At 38.2% G+C, this 19,190-nt stretch overlaps 1 protein-coding gene across 1 annotated transcript; it reads left to right on the top strand.

The window, feature by feature from the left end:
• Positions 1–1,629: 1,629 nt before the first annotated feature.
• LOC145772737 (uncharacterized) lies at positions 1,630–19,190 on the top strand. The gene is made up of 15 exons (XM_082584614.1): positions 1,630–1,783; positions 2,033–2,142; positions 2,606–2,805; positions 3,069–3,160; positions 3,901–4,016; positions 4,346–4,538; positions 6,710–6,809; positions 7,321–7,446; positions 8,307–8,554; positions 8,731–12,918; positions 13,373–13,695; positions 13,937–14,077; positions 14,310–14,438; positions 15,484–15,624; positions 16,217–19,190. Exons 1-15 carry the CDS (start codon positions 1,648–1,650, stop codon positions 16,421–16,423), a joined length of 6,450 nt encoding a protein of 2,149 aa, XP_082440740.1. The 5' UTR covers positions 1,630–1,647; the 3' UTR covers positions 16,424–19,190.

Below are 19,190 nucleotides of genomic sequence, written 5' to 3'. Positions count from 1 at the left end.
CGGACATTGAATCGTTGTTAAAAAGGAGAACTAGGTTAGTTGACACTCGTGGGTAAAACACGTGTCTTCATAGTTGAGAACGCTGTGGGTTAGTGACTTCACACCCTCGATGGTGACATCATAACGGAATAAATGGTCAGGTTTTATGAAAGGCGGTGTGCACTGTGCAGTTGAAACAATTTACTGAGCTGCGAGCAGTTAAAACAATTTAAGGTCGTTAGATGGTCCCGCAATACCGGATTACAATCCCGATAAAGCATTTAATGCGTGATACAACGATTCTATTGCAGGACGTCGCCCAGACTTCAACAACGCTAAGTGATCATTTTAACATTGTTGCAAGTTTAATGCTATTTATTTGTGCTGTCGTTATTGTATTTTGGCCTCCAAGCATGCAGATTTGGCCGCCGAGAAGGAGCTCTTGGTAGGCCATGATGGCTGCCGAAAAACAACACGAGTTTTAAGGCCTGAAACTGAGAAACATTTACAGAAGCCCTTCGATACGTTGCATTTTTAAGATAATGTATTCAGACGTTGAATCAATGTACAAATGAACTGTTAGGCTAAATGTGTTCTTGGAACAAATCGAAGGGCTTCTGTGAATGTTTCTCAATTTCAACGTATCCTAGTCATCAAAGTTCTCTTTTCTACACGATTTCAACATTTAGCGACATTAAAACGATGTAAAAACGGCAATTTCTGCTGGTCGGAATAACTAGGCTACGGTACCCGATAATTTCCTTTCAATCCAAGCTTTAGGCCACACATTTGTTGATCCAAACTAATCATTTTAACTATTCAAAAGTACTAACTTATAGACATTAAACATGATTTTTTTTGTAACATTTTATTTTTTTATTTTCCCTTCATTTCTTGAATTTTTCTGAAGGTGTTGCAACCGTGCCAAATTTCTTTCAACTCAATAACTTACTTCGGTCACAAGCACGTTTTAACGTTCACGTTTTGTCGCTTCTACCTTTTTTTACACCTTTGCTATGTTGACGTGAATTCTTTTTTGATATCATGATTAAAAATAAAAACAACTGAACTGACATGACGAATTCAAGCACGTTGTAACGTTTGCGTTTTGTCGCTTCTACCTTTGCTATGTCGACGTGTAATGTTTTTCATGATGGTCAGAAATATAAACAACTCAACTGAACTGACATAACGAATTTTAATTTATAGTTCAAACATTTTATTTTTATTCCTTTCTGCACGGTTTCAACGATTAACGATGTAAAAACGGCAACTATAATTAGGCTACGGTACCCGATAATTCCCTTTCAAAAATAAAATTTCAAAAACTCGCCGAATAGGGCACTCGCCGAATAGAGAACTCGCCGAATCGGATTAGCCGAATCGGACTCGCCGAATAGTAGCAGACCCTTGAATAAGGACCTTCTGATGATCACCCTTTTTAGGTTGAAACAGTTACCTCTCTACCTAACGTTTTCGGCTAGTCATACACTGCTTTTCAAGCCTACAATCATTATGACAATTGCATGACATTGTGTATTTCATTTCATTCACTTACAATTGAAGTATTTGATCCAACACTAGTGTGCATGGGTCTGCTATTATTCGGCAAGTATTATTTATTTATTATCTGTATTTAGCTAAAATTATAATACAGCTAAGCAAACAATGACAAAAAGAATAATAAGTTGCGATGATGGGACTGCAAGTGAAGCAGATGAGTTCAATGATGAAGACTCTGATGGAGAAAGTGAGGATGGAGACACCTCAGATGATGAGGAATATCATCAAATCGGAAATGGGGGTACTACACTGATGGCTTCAAACACAGTTTTGATACTGTGTTTTCCACTAATTTATTTTTAGAATTTATTAACTTTTGTTAATTGAAAAAACATTGAACAAATTGTTGGCTTCATTTGTTGTATTACATGTTTAAATCAAATTGTGAAATATTTAAAATGCTTAATATTTAATATGTGAATGTTAAACATGTTGTTGATTTTTTACCAGAAGTATATGCATCATCTGACTGTTACTATTATAATTGCAGATGATCAGTCTTGTCCAATCTGTCTAAATGACTTCATTGAGCAACATATTGGATTGCCAAATAACTGTCGACATGTTTTTTGCGTGGATTGTATTTTAGAATGGAGCAAGGTACTGCATTGTATGGGTTGTGAGACTATAATTAAAGGACAAAAAATAATTACCATATCGCAAATTCTGCATGGAATGTAAGGTCAACAAAAATAAATAAAATGAGGCAGACTACCAAGGCGATGACATTACATTATCCAGGCATGGACCGAACTCAATTTGGCGACACTGGGCAAACTAGCTCAAAACCGTGACTCATGAAGGCAGATGATCCATTGATCCATTTAGACGCGCAGTCTGCTTCAGGCAGAGATAGCGACTAAATATAATGCAAACTGTGTGTTTGTATCTCAGTTACCGGTATCATAATATATTGTATCTCAGGTACTAAACCGTTAACAAACAAAACCAACACCAAATTTACGATGATGTAAAAGAAAAGAAAAATTGCAAATGCCTTTGCTTTATGCTTATTCACAATATTCAGCATGTTAAAATTATCTGTTGTTTTTATCATGTTCAGAACGCCAACTCATGTCCAGTAGACAGGATTGAATTCCAATCTGTTAAAGTGTACAAGCGATTCGGTGGCGGCTTCTTTCGTGAGCTGACAGTAAAAGGAAAAGCTTGTGCAAATGAAGACGATTTGATCAGTGGCTGTGAAATTTGTGGCAGTGGTGACAATGAAGACAGTTTACTGTTGTGTGATGGATGTGATAAAGCGTAAGTAAAAAAAGTACTGTCATAGCAGTGAAAATTTTTAAGACTATGTCGTAGATGTGCAATTTGTCGATACGTTGTAGTAATAGCAAAAATAGAACAGGTAGCCTACAGTTGTGAAGTTTCAGACTTTTTTTCTACTATTTTGGTAAAAAATATTAAGTTATTTTAATCATTTCACTTCAATGCATTTTGAAGTAGGGCTACCTTGTAGATCTAACTATGCTCTAATGAATGTAATGATGTACACTGTGACATTATTGTAGGTTCCATTGCGCTTGTCTGCAACCACCCCTAGACGCTGTCCCTGCTGGCGAATGGTTTTGCCCCAGCTGTTTGTCAATACGCAGCAACCGCTGTAAGTTTTTGTTTAATTTCAACAAACCGTAAGTTAACACTCCATTTGAACTTTCTAATGAGTTTACTCATCCTTTTGTGCTGTTTATAAAAGTTAGTTAGAGTTAGATATTTAGATTTAATGGACGAAAATGCAGGTAAGCTAGTGTTCGTATCCACCTTTAAGTGTGTCATTACGTATCTTTGCAAAAGACACAGCAGGCTTCTGAGCGGTGTCGAATCAGCTCCCTTATGAGTGTCGGCTTCACATGAATGCCTTACCAGTCGGCTGTGCATTCTTCCTCCGGTGTGTTACTGTTCGGAGAAATCCCAGTTCCAAGAGCGAGGAGGTCGGAGACCACTTTCCTTTTTCCAATAGTGCGAGGTTTTCTACTTCTACTTAGGACGATCTTCAAATGTACCAAGCTCCTTAAATCTATTCACAACATAATAAACGGTGGATTTGACAACTTTTAAGAGTTTAATGATCTCAGAATTGGTTTTTCCCGCGCAATGCAGCTGAATAGTGGCTTGTCTTTGGCTTATTTTAGACCTTATAATTAATGCATACACTTAGACCTAAATTTTAGAGAGTGTATCAATATGTTTAGCATATTAAAAGGCATATAAGTGACATTCAATATGTTTACTTATAAAATGACAAAAAGTTCAAGGACTTTCTGTTCACCCTGTACACGAGATATTGACCTGTACATGATTCACCTGTTTTTCTTTCTATAACCATGTGGTCTCTTTCTCCAGCCACTGTGAGCTCACACCCGCGTTTGGTTGGTCGAACGAATTTGTCGGAACGTGTGCGAATCCGCATATCACAAACAAGGCGCCGTCACGCTGAAGTTCATACCAGTCTTGACGAGGTGTTTATCACTATTCGTTTATCCAAACTGATGTTGTACTGTGTAGAGTGTATATCTTTGCCATAGTTTTCGCTTATTTTATGCAGGAAACCTGAAATAGGGCCACCTTTACATTTTGGCTACAGTGAATAAATATCGGGCTTGCAAAACACAAGTTGGAATGCACCTTTAAAAAAATATATATTAATGAAATGTTTCTAATAGACGGTATGCATATATTCTTCGTGTCCAATAAAAGTAATTCCTTGTCGAATAAGTTCCAAACTTGCCCAAAATATATACACCCAGGTTACATTTCAACAACGTTGCTTGAGGTTGTTTTTTTGTAGCAACTGGATGCAATTGTAAATGAAATCTTGGTCAATGCGGGTGAACGCTTGTGGGATGCAGCTTCACCAACGAGAAGGAGCGTTTCATCTAGAAGTAACAGAAAACGATCTGTAAAGCGATCTAAATCTGGACGAAGGAAGAAGAGAAGAAGACGTAAATGCAAGTCAAGAAAAAGAACATCTGGAAAAAAAGGTTTGGGACTGTGTTTATTCACTGGTCAACACAAATTTTAGTGCCGGAAATGTTTTATCGATTTTGGGGTATATTAGGGGCGCTGAATCCGAAAATAAACTTGTTTTTTTTCAAATTTGCTCTAGTTTTTGAAATATTTTTAAATATTAGGTTCAAAAATGGTAAGTATCACCATTTCGTTTTGTATATTTTTTATTTATTATGATGAACAGAACTTTGTTTGATTCATCCAGTATTCCTTCCCAAGCATGAAACGTATGCCGAGATACTGTCACGTATGTTTCTGTGCATAAACAACAGAAATCCAGAAAAGTTTCAAAAATCAAAATAGAGTGACAAACGGTAGTGTCGATATAAGCAGGAAAGCATAATATTTACTCTATACAACAAACGAAGGAAAGGTATGGTTCTATAACACATTTTCTGTGGTCGGCAAGAGTTGATAAATCGAGGTGGCCTCGTAACAGAATGTTTACCGACACCTGCTATAAAGCAGCTTAATACACATCAGTGAAACGCAAAGTAGCAACTCATTAAACAATTACCTCTTTTTAAATGAATACCTGTATGACTTATTTTATAGCAGACATTAGGACAATCAGGTTGAATCAGCAGTTGTTGACGCTGCTCTGCTCTTCAGATATATCACCTAGATTTTCAGGAAATCTACTCAAGTAACTATGGAAGGAATGGACGTTTATGTTCATATTTGCTCCCAGTTTTTGAAAGTTGTTCAGCATGCATGTACTAACTGATTGATTAGTAATTAACATACTGACAGGCCATACCTTTTTAGTCCAATGTTGTTGCTTTGATCTCTTGTCTTACAAATATATATATGAAACATTTTTAGTATGCCCCTTGCTGTCTAAGCAAAAAAGCTCACTATGTTAAGGTCAACCCAAATTGGCCACTGGAGCTCATCATACTTGATCTTCTCCAAAAATAGTTCAATATTCGTCTTTCAGCTTGGTGGAGTGAGTTATTGGAAGGGATGCCTAGCAGTTGCCATCATGGAGCGACACATATTTCAAGCTTCCCGTAAAGTTAACAAAAATTTGGCGATTTTGTAGTCTGTTATCTAATACTTCCGTTTTTATCAAAAGCCCAAGTGTGTCATTGCAACACCCCATGTTTTCATTTTCACTGAAATAGGAAAGAAAAACTTCCTTTCTTTTCGGTGAATTGTAACTATAGCTTCTTGATCAAGACAATTTGGACTTTCAGCCTTGGTGCCAACGGCTCAGATTTTTGTTTTGTCAAGTTCAGATCTCCAATGAGGTCACTACGGTCTTGAGTAAAGGATTTACAGGTTAAAGAGCTCTCTCCAAAACCGTTGTAACTACTACTGCTGGCTTCACAACATTCTATCTTATGTGGTTCTTTACTGTCTGATCTTTGAAGGTGTGACAATGATGTAAGGACTGGAAGAGGAATATCTTCAGAATAGGCCTACCCCTACGACTTTGGTTGCCTCGCTAATGCCAAGTCAGGATATTTCCTTTTTTTCGCGTTGGGATTGAAACTTTACTGTGCAAAAGTAACAGTCATTATAGTGATTTTCTGGTTCCCTTTAAACCATATGTTAAATTTTTTTTCTGCAACCTCAGTGCCTCTGCGTATATTTTGCATAACCTTTGTTTGGCTCTTATGCTGTAATGCATATTAGTCAGAAAAGTGTCTGTTGCTGTGTTACTCCCAAGAAAGTATGGGATTTTGATAAGTGAAATGAGGATAAAGTTTTTGCTTTTTTTCATTGCAATGAGGTTTATCCTCCTTTTGTAATAATTTTATGCCAACTCTATCACAATATTATGAATTTACCATACTTCTTGAGACGCCTATATCTATGCTGTTATCCAGTATTTGTAAAATTGAAACATGAATAATTGAATATTCCAAAAAGTAAAGCCCATTAAAAAAGACTAATGCCATATTTGGATTCAGCGCCCTAAAAATACCCTAAAATCATTGAAATATCTCCGTCACCAGAATTTTTTGTTATTGTTCGGCTGTGTTTATTGATCTGCGACTATCATTGCACTGCTGAAACCCATGAGGTCGAAATAGACCTCTACTTGCAGTTACTCTTTTCTTAACTAAGTTGCGTTTGTGAATTTTTCACTACAGGAGATATTCGAGCATATCTTAACTTTTTACATTTATTTTAGGCGGCTTTTCATTGAAGACTCAAGCTTCCTCCTTGCAAGACACACCTGCTTTTCTTCCTCTGTCATTGACTGGCGAGGCTGATGAATTGGTTGAGTACAGGTATGGTAAACCAACATGGTTGTTGATATTTTTATGCGGTAGTGTAGACATAATGCTTTTCTATATATGCTGCAGGTGTTTGTAGCATCACAAATTTTTGAACCACATGTTCAACTTTTTCAAATCAGTACTGATGAGTAATGAGCATTGTTTTAATACGAAGTTAGCTGGTAATTTGATTGAATATGGGAATCTTTATCCCCGGACCAAGGAAGCTTTTTCGAGAGCTTGTTCCTGGCAGTTTCTCATACTGGTAGAGACGATGAACCACTGACACATGCCCGGTGACCGAGGTTGACACTAGTGAAGTATCCGATTGTTGAAGTGTTATCCATAAAGCAAGCAGTCCACTATAGGCCATTAAAGTGCGTTACTCTAGCGCACACCTCGAGAGTTGAGTCGTCGTTCTGTGATCTTGCCGTATCTTTGTTTGTAATCGGTTGCTCAACTGAATGAGCTTTCGGGTAAAAAGGTAATACAAGTATCTTCAATTTTTGCCACTGTTCTACAGAGATGAAGCATCATCCAGGGAACCAAGTTATTTGATTGCACAAAAGCATCGCCTGTTATCCCAATCAGCGATAAGGTTCAACACTCCCCTTCCTTCACTCCTCACGTTTGGAAACGAGCCATCTAGGTAAAACAAGTTTATGATCTTCAAACAAGTCTGTGTTCTTTTCTAATCCACTACTATCAGTTCTGATGACTGTCGCAGGCTTAATCTCGATAACACTGTGCTGTGAAAATTATTCGCCTACGGTACATAAAATCCGATTCGATATATTTCCGCCATAGGAAATGAAGCAAACGCAAAATAAAGTCAATACAGTAGTTTTTTGCGACAACAGATTATAGCCTCCGCACTAAAACTACCACCTACTCTCAGCATATGAAGCAAAAAATTGTTTCGATGTTCAATCAAACTCAACTTGAGCCACTTGGTCTAGCACTCATACTTGTTGCTGTTGCTCTTACCAGTTGTGTTAATAACAAAAATACAGCAACTTTAAAGCTATCTTATACAGTTTAAGCATTCAAAAACAATACTAATTTTGACCAAGCATAGCACTGGCTACGTATTTGTATTGAATTACTTACTTGAGTACCAGAATTACTTGGAAATGATTCTTAGTTTGTCTTGTAAAAAATTTCTTGTTGACCAGTGTTATAGATTAAGTCAGTTGCCTAATCTTTTGCATGGGTATGGAAAGGTAAACACAAAAACCGCCTACCTAAATAATCTCTACAAATTCTCCGAATCAGTTTTCTCCGAAAAAAGCTGTCTCTGAAATGAGATTACCTGGAATCGGCTTCTCCAAATTGGATTTGCCGAAACGGGCCATTCCGAACCTTCCATACCACAGCGAACCCGCAGCACCAGGTTAAAACTAAAACAGGTCGTTTGTATCTACATTTTTATCTATGAAATTTCTAAAAATTGTATGAGTTCTGTATGTAAGTGCTGAAAACTCTTCCTTGAAATGTGTAACATTGCAGACAACGGGAGCCTTCACCGCCTGTGCCCGATGTTCTGTCATCAATATTTTCCAGTCAAGAACGGTTGCTAGCCCCAAGCAGTACAATCACTATACAACGTGGAGGGGGCCTAGTTTTGAACAGTCGAAAGAAAATATCTCATACCTTTAAACGATCTTGCAATAAAGATGATGAAAGCTCTGTCAACAAGACGAAGAATCAGCCGAAATTAAACAATTGTGCCGGATCTCCTTCACAGAACCAAAAAGGTTTGTTCATCTAAGTTTGTCAAGTGATCACTCTTTCAAGAGATTTTGCTGACATAAGCATGTTTGTATTTCTTAGTCGTGTTGGTTGTTTTTAAGAACGTGATTGCATTCACTTTTGTCAAGCTCTTAACGCTATCAAGTAGCCAACTTAATTGTGAGTAACTTTCTATTTTCAGTTTCATCCAGTCAAGGGCAACAAAGTACCTCGAGTGACCAGCCAAACCAACATCCTCCAAGAAGTGAATCCAAAGATCTCTCACAGTTTGCGCAACGTCCAAGTGGCTCAATCTCTGGAGAAAAAAATGAAAAGTCCCCTGACATTTTTGATTTGGACCTAGAAATAGAGAAAAAGCCAAAAAATGCTTCCCGCCGAGAACGAAAGTCTTCAAACAATTTAACTCTAAAAAAAACAAAAATATCGATTCGCCCTGTATTAGATTTACCAAAAAGTAGTCTTGGAAATAGAAAAACTAGTGACAGTAAAACTCCTTATGATCCGTTCCAGCTTCTGGATGAAGAGGATAATCTCAATGAAAGTTTAGAAGTTTATGATCCTTTTGAACCAACTCTGTCTGATGACGAAGAGCCAACAAGCCATGTCATTATTGCTGCCAACCAACCACCGGAAGCACCTGATGAAAGTCCATTCAAGAAAATCTCGAGGAAACTGCAACAACCGGTTTTTCCTGATGAGACCCATCTTGATATTGACCAAATGCTGGAAAGCCGGTTAGATGAATCAAAACAATTTATAAACGTCAAAAAGAAAACAAGTTCAAAGAAGCTTCCCCAGTCGTCAAAACCAACTAAAAGTGACATTGTTGATGACTTGGATATGTTTGCTGAAGATGAAGTTGAGGAGAATTGTAAAAGTATTCAGTCTTCCGACAATGAATCTAAGTTTTCTGATGTGCAACAGGTGAAACTTCCCGGGTTTAATGTTAAAGAATCATCAGTTGTTCCTATAAAATTTAAAAAATATAGCCGTAAAATCAAGTCCGCATTTGCCGCTGAAATTAAGACGGTCAGGTCTCCTGAAGTTTTTCAACTCACTGAAACAGATGCCATTAGCAATGTAACATGTCCTGGAAGTCGCCCCCCTGTTTTTGAAGCTCTGTCTTCTCAAACCCCGCCTCGTGCTTCTGAAGCTATGGAAACGTCAAGCACTAACGCTGATACGCAACCTTCAAGTTTAGAAACTTCTGTGAATGCTACTGGTGAGACAGCTGATTGTATCGACAATTTTGAAGAAGTAAAGCAAGCTGCTGACAGAGTAGATTCATCCAGTTCTTCGGAGGATAAAAAAGAAGAGTTAAAAAAGAAAAAACAAAAAAGTCCTCAAAAACACAGACAAAAATCTAGATCTCCCTCTAATCGAAAAAGGTCTAAGTCCAGAAAACAGTCACGATCACCCAAACACTCTTCTCATAAGTCACGCTATTCTTCCCGAAGAAGAGACCAATCAAGATCACATTCACCACATCATCATTCTTCAAAGCGGAGACATAGATCAAGATCACCCCACCGAAAACAGTTAATCTCTTCACCTCATCGCACAAAACATGAATATGATAGCCGAACAACTCACATATCAAAGACCAATACTTATCGAAAAAAAGACTCAGCTCATCAACTCAAAGAACAGAAACCAAGGATTCGATCTAAGAGGAAATCTCCAGAGCCAGTAAAAAAGATGAAAATACCATCGAAAGATGAGATACTGGCAAAAGCAAAACAGAAATATCAAGAGAAACTTAAGCGTCAAGAAAAGTCTTTTCCAAGTCAGAGCGACACAAAGAAGGAAAAGTACAAAGAGTCATTGGATGTTTGGATAACGGAGACGTCGAAGAAAGATGAAGCCTGCTTGGAATTATCTGAACACATCGAAGAGGACATTAGTCTAGAACTGGCTATACATGAAGCCATGGTTTCAAGACAAAAGTCTGAAAAGAAGAAAAAGAAGCACAAGGAAAAAAGATACAGCTCACCTGAACAAGCAAAGGGCTCTGGAAAAAAGAAAAAGAAACATAAGAAAGATAGATTTCAAAGATGCAGTGATTATCAAAGTGACGAAGACTCCGAGAGCAATCGCAAATTTAGGAAGCCAAAGAAAAAGAAGCTATCGTCGAGCTCTACCAGTGATGATGAGGTGCCTTTGAAGAGGCAAAAACATTCGAAAAAACATAAACATGAAAAATTGTCAAGAAAAAAGCATGGTAAGGAAAAACGTAGTTATTCTATTGATCAAACAACTTTTGTAAAAACGAAAACAACCACAAAAGAAATGGAACATTCGGTTGTTGAAAGCAGTTCTGAAGTCGATGATGATATAAAACAAAAGCAATCACGCAAGTCCAACAAAAAAAGACGTATCAGTGAAATAAATGATGCACCGTCACATCAACAGTTTATTGAGCCAACGGTAAAAGAAGACACTGTGATTTCGGACAACGCCACTTCTGATGTAGAAATTGTTGGTACAAGCCTTGAAAGTATCCAAGCTGCTCACAACAAAAGACATGGTGATCCCACAAAGCATGAAATTGGTGTCATGGGCGATAGTTCGGTTACTCAGTCTTCTAGAGACAGCACTACCATGTCAAAAGACGGCCTTTTAACCGTGCAATCTGGCAATGTCATTGAGAAAGTGACTGATGATGCCCAGTGTCTCGTTACAAAAGTAAATGAAAGCAAAGCTGCTGTTAAAGAATCCGAACCTTCGCCATATTTAAACTTATTATATGGTGGCGATAAAATCTCTGATGTGGACATGAAAGCAGAAAGTTCCCCACAGGTCACTTCACAACCAATGAGCGAAGATAGTGATTTGGACATCGACGACCTGTTGGAGAAACCGTTCCAACAACCAGTCAAAGAATCCACCAAAGTCGATATTAAATCTGACTGCGAATCCTACAGTGTTCACTCAGCTGAACTGAACGATGTTCCAAAAGATGATATGAGAAGTCCCTCTCCACTTTCACCATCACTTTTATCTCCAAGCTCAAGTCCAAGCGATTCAGTCATGGGCAGTCAAAACAGTTCGATGATAGCCTCGAGTCAGGAGTTTAAAGAAACGCCCAGTTATGCTGAAAAGTTTCTGGAACAATCGAGGAAAAGATGGGAAAACAGTCTCAGAAATAAATCACCTCACATACCAACCACTCAAACTCCAGACGATAATTCGGTGACGGAAACGGTTAAAGAAATAGAGCATGACGAAGAAACGTCAAGTCAGCTTCAGAAACGCGAGCTAGAACAAGGTGACGATGATGTCAGCGATGCGTTATCACAGACTAATGATAAAGAGACTGCTAAAGAGTCAATAGAAAAAGACTCAGACGTATCCTTGAATCAAACTGCAGACGTTGAACCTCGAGATGCTTTTTTGGCTTCAAACATGACAAAAAAAGAAAAGATTGAACCCTCGAGCTTAAAGCAAAGCTCTTCTTACGAAACCGTGATAAATCTAGAAGAACCTTTCGAGGCTACAAATGCTGATAACAATCCTTCAAAAGATGCTTTACATGTTGCTGGAAATCCGTCTAAAGATACAGATATGCGTACATTCATGCACAAGTTTCCTACTGCCAACGATACACGATCTGGGACTTTAAACGTTCCAAGCCAATCTGCGGATTCTGACAGAACAGTGACAGCGAAAGAAGAGCTTGTCCTGGATATAAATCTGTCGAAAGATGATTTGTCGTCTCAAATGTATTCTAGCAATCAATCGGAAAAGTCCCCTATCATTGATAAATCAAGAGAAAGTGAATCTTCACACCACTTCAGATCACGATCGAAATCCTCGGATCATAAACAAAAGCATGACCATGAATCTTCATCCATTAGTCCATCCAAGAAACAAATTTCATCCCAAAGAAAAAGTTCACAGAGTAGAGAACGGAGAAGATCCCACCATGAGAAGCATAGAAAATCTTCACCGAAACTGCATCTTCCCAAACATTCATCTGAAAAAATTCAATCTGGTCATCAATTAGATTTATCACACTTGAAATCACCTAAGAAAGAGCTCTTGAGCAAGTTTCTAGAAAAAACTGTGGAATCTATGCAGAACACAATTAATCGTGACTCCCCGAGTGAATTTTCACCACAGCCTCATCCAACTATCAGCGAAATCTTTGCGATTGATTCTATTTCTGCATCAAATGCAAAATCCACATTCCCATTGCCTTCTCCTACTTCAAAGCCAACCTTTGCCGTAGTTCCAACGAATGATCGTTCTGCACCTTCAAACGGTGATGCTTCTCTGAAGTCAAAAATAACCACTGAACCCAAACCTAAATCCAAATCACCGTCTTCTCTTGACCGACGCGATGCTACAAGTACAAAAGAACAAGACGGTAAGTCTTCAGTCTTGCGACAGCAACAATTGCTATTATTGCTGGTCTTGAATACCGCCGAAGAAAACTTTTCGAATGTTAAAAGATTACTATATCATACCTCTAGCAATGTTAAGGGAGCATTATTTGACTAAAGCAGTTTAACTCTCTACCAGACACAGTATCTGCTAAATTGTAGCCTTAACGGGAGAGTGTCTTTGTATTTTAGTGACAATTGATCAAGCTGTTTTCACATTTCGAACACCTTCTGCAGTTATTCTAATATTTGAATACAATGCCCCTCTTCCATGCTATATTTTTTATGCGCATTTTAAATGGATTTTTATACCTTTCTTGTCAATGTTTTCATTGTAAAAAAAATGCTAATTAGTGTCATTTATTGGCATTAATCATGATGGTTACCAAATATATTACTGACAGGAATATAAATACATATCATGGTTTCTTCACACAGAGTCTGCATTGTATTCTCCCTCCTGTCCCATATCTCCTGTGTCACTGGATGAAGAAGATGCTGTACCTCCTCCTCCCTCCAAAGCAGAAGAAACGACTGCCAATACCAACGCTGTGTCATTGTTTACTAAACTCCTGAACCTACCACAAAACGCGAATAATGACGTGAAGAACGACGAGCAGTCAAAAGGCAACAGTAAAGAACTAGAGAACACATTGAATCCTTCTGAAATCCTTAATATCGTTGGCTTGAAACCACAGGGTGATGCTAAAGACGCCATCATTAGCATTGCGGAATTGTCTAAGCAACTCCAACTTGGACAGGTAATTTTCTTTAAATTTTACTCAGAAAGATCAGTATTCACAAACTTTTGGCATCTTACCGTAGGATGCATGTGAGTGTGAGACTTCTATGTTTCAACTTGACCAGAATATGTTTTTGTGAAAAATTATTCGGCTTAGGGTGCCACTAAACGACATAGCATGGTTTTATAGTTTTGGTATTTCAAAGTGAGAACGGAATACAGTACATTTTTTTTTAACCAAAATAGCTTTGTTTTCTCAGGTCTTAAGCAAAGAAAAGAAAATGAAATCCAGTCCAAAAAGGCGGCGCAGTCACAAAGAAGCCGATGGCTTGTCGCCTGCCAATATTGACAACATAGAAAGCTCAGCAGTTGCTCTGTACAACCGAGATAAGAAGAAAAGTGTAAGTTGATTTATTTTGTGCACGTGACCGGTTAAGTTTCTCTATGCAACAAACACTTGACTTGGCGGACTCGATCGTCTATGTTTAATTGTGTATTTGGCAGCGATTTCTCTGCTCTGTGAAAAAAGAGGAAAGGCATTTGCTAGCGGTTCAATCTTACTGTGTTTATTCACACAAAACCTTATAGAATCAAAACATATTCAACAGAAAGGGTGTCATGTTTTATATTTAGCAACAAAAAAAGAAAAAGTTTCAAAGCAAAGTCGTCGCTGTGGCTAAAGATGCCATCAAGCCTCATTATGCGAGGCGAGAAGTTAGCAAATCCCAATACAAAGATATCATGAAACGAGCGGTCAATAAGGTATGAGACCATCTAATTATGAAAATTGTGTAATTGTGTATCCATTTTCAGCAAGTTATAAATTTAACTTCATTTGAAAATCTTATGGAGTTGTCACCAACGTGTTCAGCGTCCATGGTTCATAAACAGTTTTATAAACAACGATAGGTTCTTATTTTCTGTTCTGGTCAACCCGAATATCTAAGGAAAAAGTAGTTGCAATTCGCCAGAAATCGCCTTTTCTTTTAGCGAACCCATTTTCTTTCACGCGTGTATGGTCCAGTGTTATAAACAACGATAGGTTCTTATTTTCTGTTCTGGTCAACCCGAATATCCAAGGAAATAGTAGTTGCAATTCGCCAGAAATCGCCTTTTCTTTTAGCGAACCCATTTTCTTTCATGCGTGTATGGTCCAGTGTTATAAACAACGATAGGTTCTTATTTTCTGTTCTGGTCAACCCGAATATCCAAGGAAATAGTAGTTGCAATTCGCCAGAAATCGCCTTTTCTTTTAGCGAACCCATTTTCTTTCACGCGTGTATGGTCCAGTGTTATAAACAACGATAGGTTCTTATTTTCTGTTCTGGCCAACCCGAATATCCAAGGAAATAGTAGTTGCAATTCGCCAGAAATCGCCTTTTCTTTTAGCGAACCCATTTTCTTTCATGCGTGTATGGTCCAGTGTTATAAACAACGATAGGTTCTTATTTTCTGTTCTGGTCAACCCGAATATCCAAGGAAATAGTAGTTGCAATTCGCCAGAAATCGCCTTTTCTTTTAGCGAACCCATTTTCTTTCATGCGTGTATGGTCCAGTGTTACTTTTAAACCTTACCTGACAGTTTTGCGAACTTGCAGCTCTTGATCAACTGCGAACGTGAAATTTGCCACAGTGGTTGACAGTGTAAAGTTTCTGGAATTTGTTAATTGTGTTTATCTGTATACTATTTTTTTCCACTAGGTAGTAGTGAATGAAGTTCTTGAACGTGTTGCTCATCAGCCCCAACAGTAGTAGAATTACGTTGCTTGTCGAAGCTTCAATTTGATCAAGTCAATTTTCTTTCTAGATTTGCTCAGCTGACAAAACTATGGAGGTAAACGAGGTGAAAGTGAGGAGGCTCATTCGAAGATACGTGGAACGTTATCAGTTGAAAAACGAGAAAGGAAAAGAGAGAATGAGAAAATCTCTGGACCATTCTGTGAAGCGCGTATGTTGTGTTTGGTTTTTCAATGGAAGTTCAACTGTTTAATTTATCACTTATTTTTAATCTCGGAAATACGTCGGAAATACAAAAGCTAGTTATCATCTTTAACATCAGGAGGTAACCTAGTAAATAGTCACCAGAAGAACGCAAATTACTTTTATTATCAAATGCCTGGTGAACAGTCTCTCTCTGTTTTTATTTTTAATCTTTTACTTTTTACATTTACAGAAAAACAGAGGATTGATGCTAACCACGGTAATATGATAAATTCGTATTACCATGGTTAATATTACAGTGGTTACCTTCCCCAACAAACTTTACTCCACAAAATGATAAATTCATTTGATTTCAAAGGTTGCAAATGTGTGAATGAGCAAGTTTATAAATCTTCTTCAAGTCATTGGTTTACCTAGCCTGATAATTCTGACGCTATCATTTTTGGTTCTATAGATTGCGAACTTATTGTGAGGCAAACTTGTCTCATAGTTAATAAATTAATTCCAGGCTTTTGCCTTTTTGGCTCTGTGCTTGACATTGCTTTATAATCCAGTACACTTTAAATCAGAACTTATTTCTTGTCAAATTTAACCTTTAGAACAGAAAAGAGCTTTCCGACTCGGAATTTTTGGAGAGCCCCCCAAGCCCGGAAGGATCACCATTGACTGCCCCTGACTCACCATTAGAAGAATCCCAGGAAGGAACTCCGGCGTTACTGAAGAAAGAGCCACGTCAGGTCGTTTCTCTTCCAGATCTTCCTCTCCCGCCTCCACCTCCGCCACCTAGACCAAGAACTATGATGTAAACATTTGAAACGATCCTATTCACAAATGAAAGTAAAGAACCACGCTGCTTGTAGAGGTCAGCATGGCACAGGAGAGGTTGGACCGGAGAGAAACAAGATATTTTATTGACTTACAAGGAAGCTAAGCTAATAAATCTTGATACTTTTCTTTATTTTGTACGATAGGAGGTGCAGATAGTTTAAACAAGTGCCGGACAATCTGTTTGATGTGGCGGCACATACTTCATGGTTTGAAAAATCATGTTGATCGAAATTTTCACAAGACATATGCTATATGCTTGTATCACTATTAGCAGCGATGTAGGTTATTTTAAACCTTATAAAGTACCTCATCTCATAGGTACTTTTGATACCATTACCCATATAAGATATGTTTTTGTGGCGCGACAGTTCATCGAGCAACAACCTTCGCGTTTTCAATTTGTGTCGTCTTCACACAACAGTCGTTTTGATACAACCTTTTCGTTACGTCGTTCGAAATTTCGAATGTTGTTTTTCTATAAATTGTCTGATATTTCACTGCAAACTTATTCTTCGCTGAAGGAAGTACCACCATTCATTGATTCTCTAAACGCGACCTTTCTAATTATATTGCCTTGTTATGGGCAGCTAAATAATGGTTACGCTCATACCGCGTAATACAATTCGGGTAGAGAGGTTACTTTTTTTTAATCATAAACACTAAACAGACATAGCTGAGCAACAACACATAACAGAGCACTAGTGTGGAAGCTACACGGTATGGTTAGCGTAATGCTCGCTGTTCTATAGTGAGTAGTCAGGTAGTGCTGACGCCTGGAAGATCGCTCCTTCTCAACAATGCATATCTTTGGCGACAGTTAAGTTATTTTTTGTCCACCAAGGTAAGAATTCAGTTGACTGACAAAAGCAGCGGTTGAGAACTATGATACTGATGAGCTAGCCTCATAGTCGAAACACGTGTCTATCGCTTTCAATGCTTGCTTCATTCCACTGCCGAGAAACAACACACTTAATATTATAAAAACAAGATAGCAAACGTTTTCGGCTATGCATTGCATAGGCTACTATAGCCCTTATCAATAGGCTACATGCACAGCCGAAAACGTTGGCTATTTTGTTTTTATATGGTTAATTATTGTTGTGTTGTTGCTCAGTTATGTTCGTTTATACTTCATGGTTTTGACTAAACTGCGGCTTCCTACGGTTTGCTTGAAAATTTACCCAAAAGCCAAGGGACACGTCACTGCTGAAAAAGAATGGTGTTTATGACCCAGAAGTTTCGAATTATCTTCATAAGGAAGACCCACGCCAAAGCATTCACTGTCATCGCCAAAAACTATTATCACTTTACGGCGAATAACAGCTTCTATTTTTGAATCAATTTTAACATCGTTTTACTGTTGTTTCTGCAAGCATGTTGTAATTTTAACGTTGTATGGAATATGAAGTTTGGGTATAAAATGTTTTTACGTTTTAACCACGCTAATACAGTGAGTGCTGTTTTGTATAGCCTAGTTGATGTGCAAACGGTAATATCATTTGTTATATTTCCATAAATTGTTTTCAATACTCTGTCACATTGCTAGGCTACCAGCTTTGCTCTCATAGAACAATATCACTGACTTAATGTCAGATGGAGGATTTTCAGATATATTTATTGTTTAGAACTAGTCATATCATGCATTGTTTGGACAAGCTTTCGGACAAGTTCGTACTTGTTAAAATGAAGTGAACATTTTTGTAATTTTTGGAGAAATTAGCAAACAAAATTTGCAATTCTAGTCAGCTACTTCTCGAAGTTTTTCTGCAATGCTGAGTAGTGCGATTTCGCAATTATTGGTAGGAATCATCTCCAAGACTTTATTTAGATCCTGATATTTTTTTGGTCCGCGTGGAAGAATTATTGTTCGGCGCTGGTTTGACTCGGAGTGTGCGCTTGAGCAACGCATTTCTGGACTCTTTTCCATTCAGCGGCACCTAGTGAATGGAATAGTTTCCCGGCAACAACACTTCTTGGTAACCGGCCCTGCGTCAAGACTTAAGAGCCTCTACAAGTATGCGAAATTACCGGAATGAACCTATCAGGGATTCGTCAGTCCGAGGATAAAGATTCAAAACCAAACCAATTTTTGAAAGCTCCTCATTTTGGCAAGCAGCAGTAATCAGTAGCCTATCCTCTTCCTTATTAAAGGACACATGTGTGCAAGAAGCGTACCGTAATGCTTTATGCCAGTGAGACGTGGCCAGTTATTGCGGAGGACATCAAGCGTTTGAGCCATAGTGGCAACGCTGTACTAGTGATGTGGATATGCAACTGGCGGACAAAATGTCAGGTGAAGAAGGCTTGACATCCACCAAGTAGAAGAGGTCGTACCGCGCAAGAGACTCTGTTGGTATGGCCACGTACAACGAATGAAAGAGGACTTCTGGCCATAGGCGTAGCCAGGGGGGCGAAAGGGGCCATGCCCCCCAAAAGTTTCAAACTTTGGATTCCAAAGTTGAGCCCTTTGTTGAAAATATAATAAAATAAGTTATAACGTTTTCCAAGACATCTGGCTATTAACACCCCCAAGGACTTGTTTTAGACACCAATAAATTTTGCAAATCTTAAATCGCGCAAAATTTACGCGGTTTGTGTTTCTTTTAACTAATTTGTGGAAGCAATTTCAGAATGGCTTGGCCTACTCTTTTGGGTTTTTGTGTAGTTACTGAGTTTTTGGTGTTCTCTAATTTAACTGCAGTTTTTGCCCGTTCGTGTGTAAAAGCTACCTTTAATGAGTTAGAA

The sequence above is a fragment of the Aplidium turbinatum genome, chromosome 6 (genome assembly GCF_918807975.1).
Source record: "Aplidium turbinatum chromosome 6, kaAplTurb1.1, whole genome shotgun sequence".
NCBI lineage: Eukaryota > Metazoa > Chordata > Ascidiacea > Aplousobranchia > Polyclinidae > Aplidium > Aplidium turbinatum.
Note: the sequence above shows the minus strand (reverse complement) of the source record. Positions and strands in the feature narration are given on the sequence as shown.

What these genes read in the sequence shown, in the direction of transcription:
- LOC145772737 (XM_082584614.1), top strand. Translation starts at nt 1,648, where the DNA reads ATGACAAAAAGAATAATAAGTTGCGATGATGGGACTGCAAGTGAAGCA. An exon ending in AAGAACATCTGGAAAAAAAG is followed by an intron (nt 4,539 to 6,709) that starts GTTTGGGACTGT and finishes CATTTATTTTAG; the next exon opens with GCGGCTTTTCATTGAAGACT. An exon ending in TGAAACGAGCGGTCAATAAG is followed by an intron (nt 14,439 to 15,483) that starts GTATGAGACCAT and finishes TTTTCTTTCTAG; the next exon opens with ATTTGCTCAGCTGACAAAAC.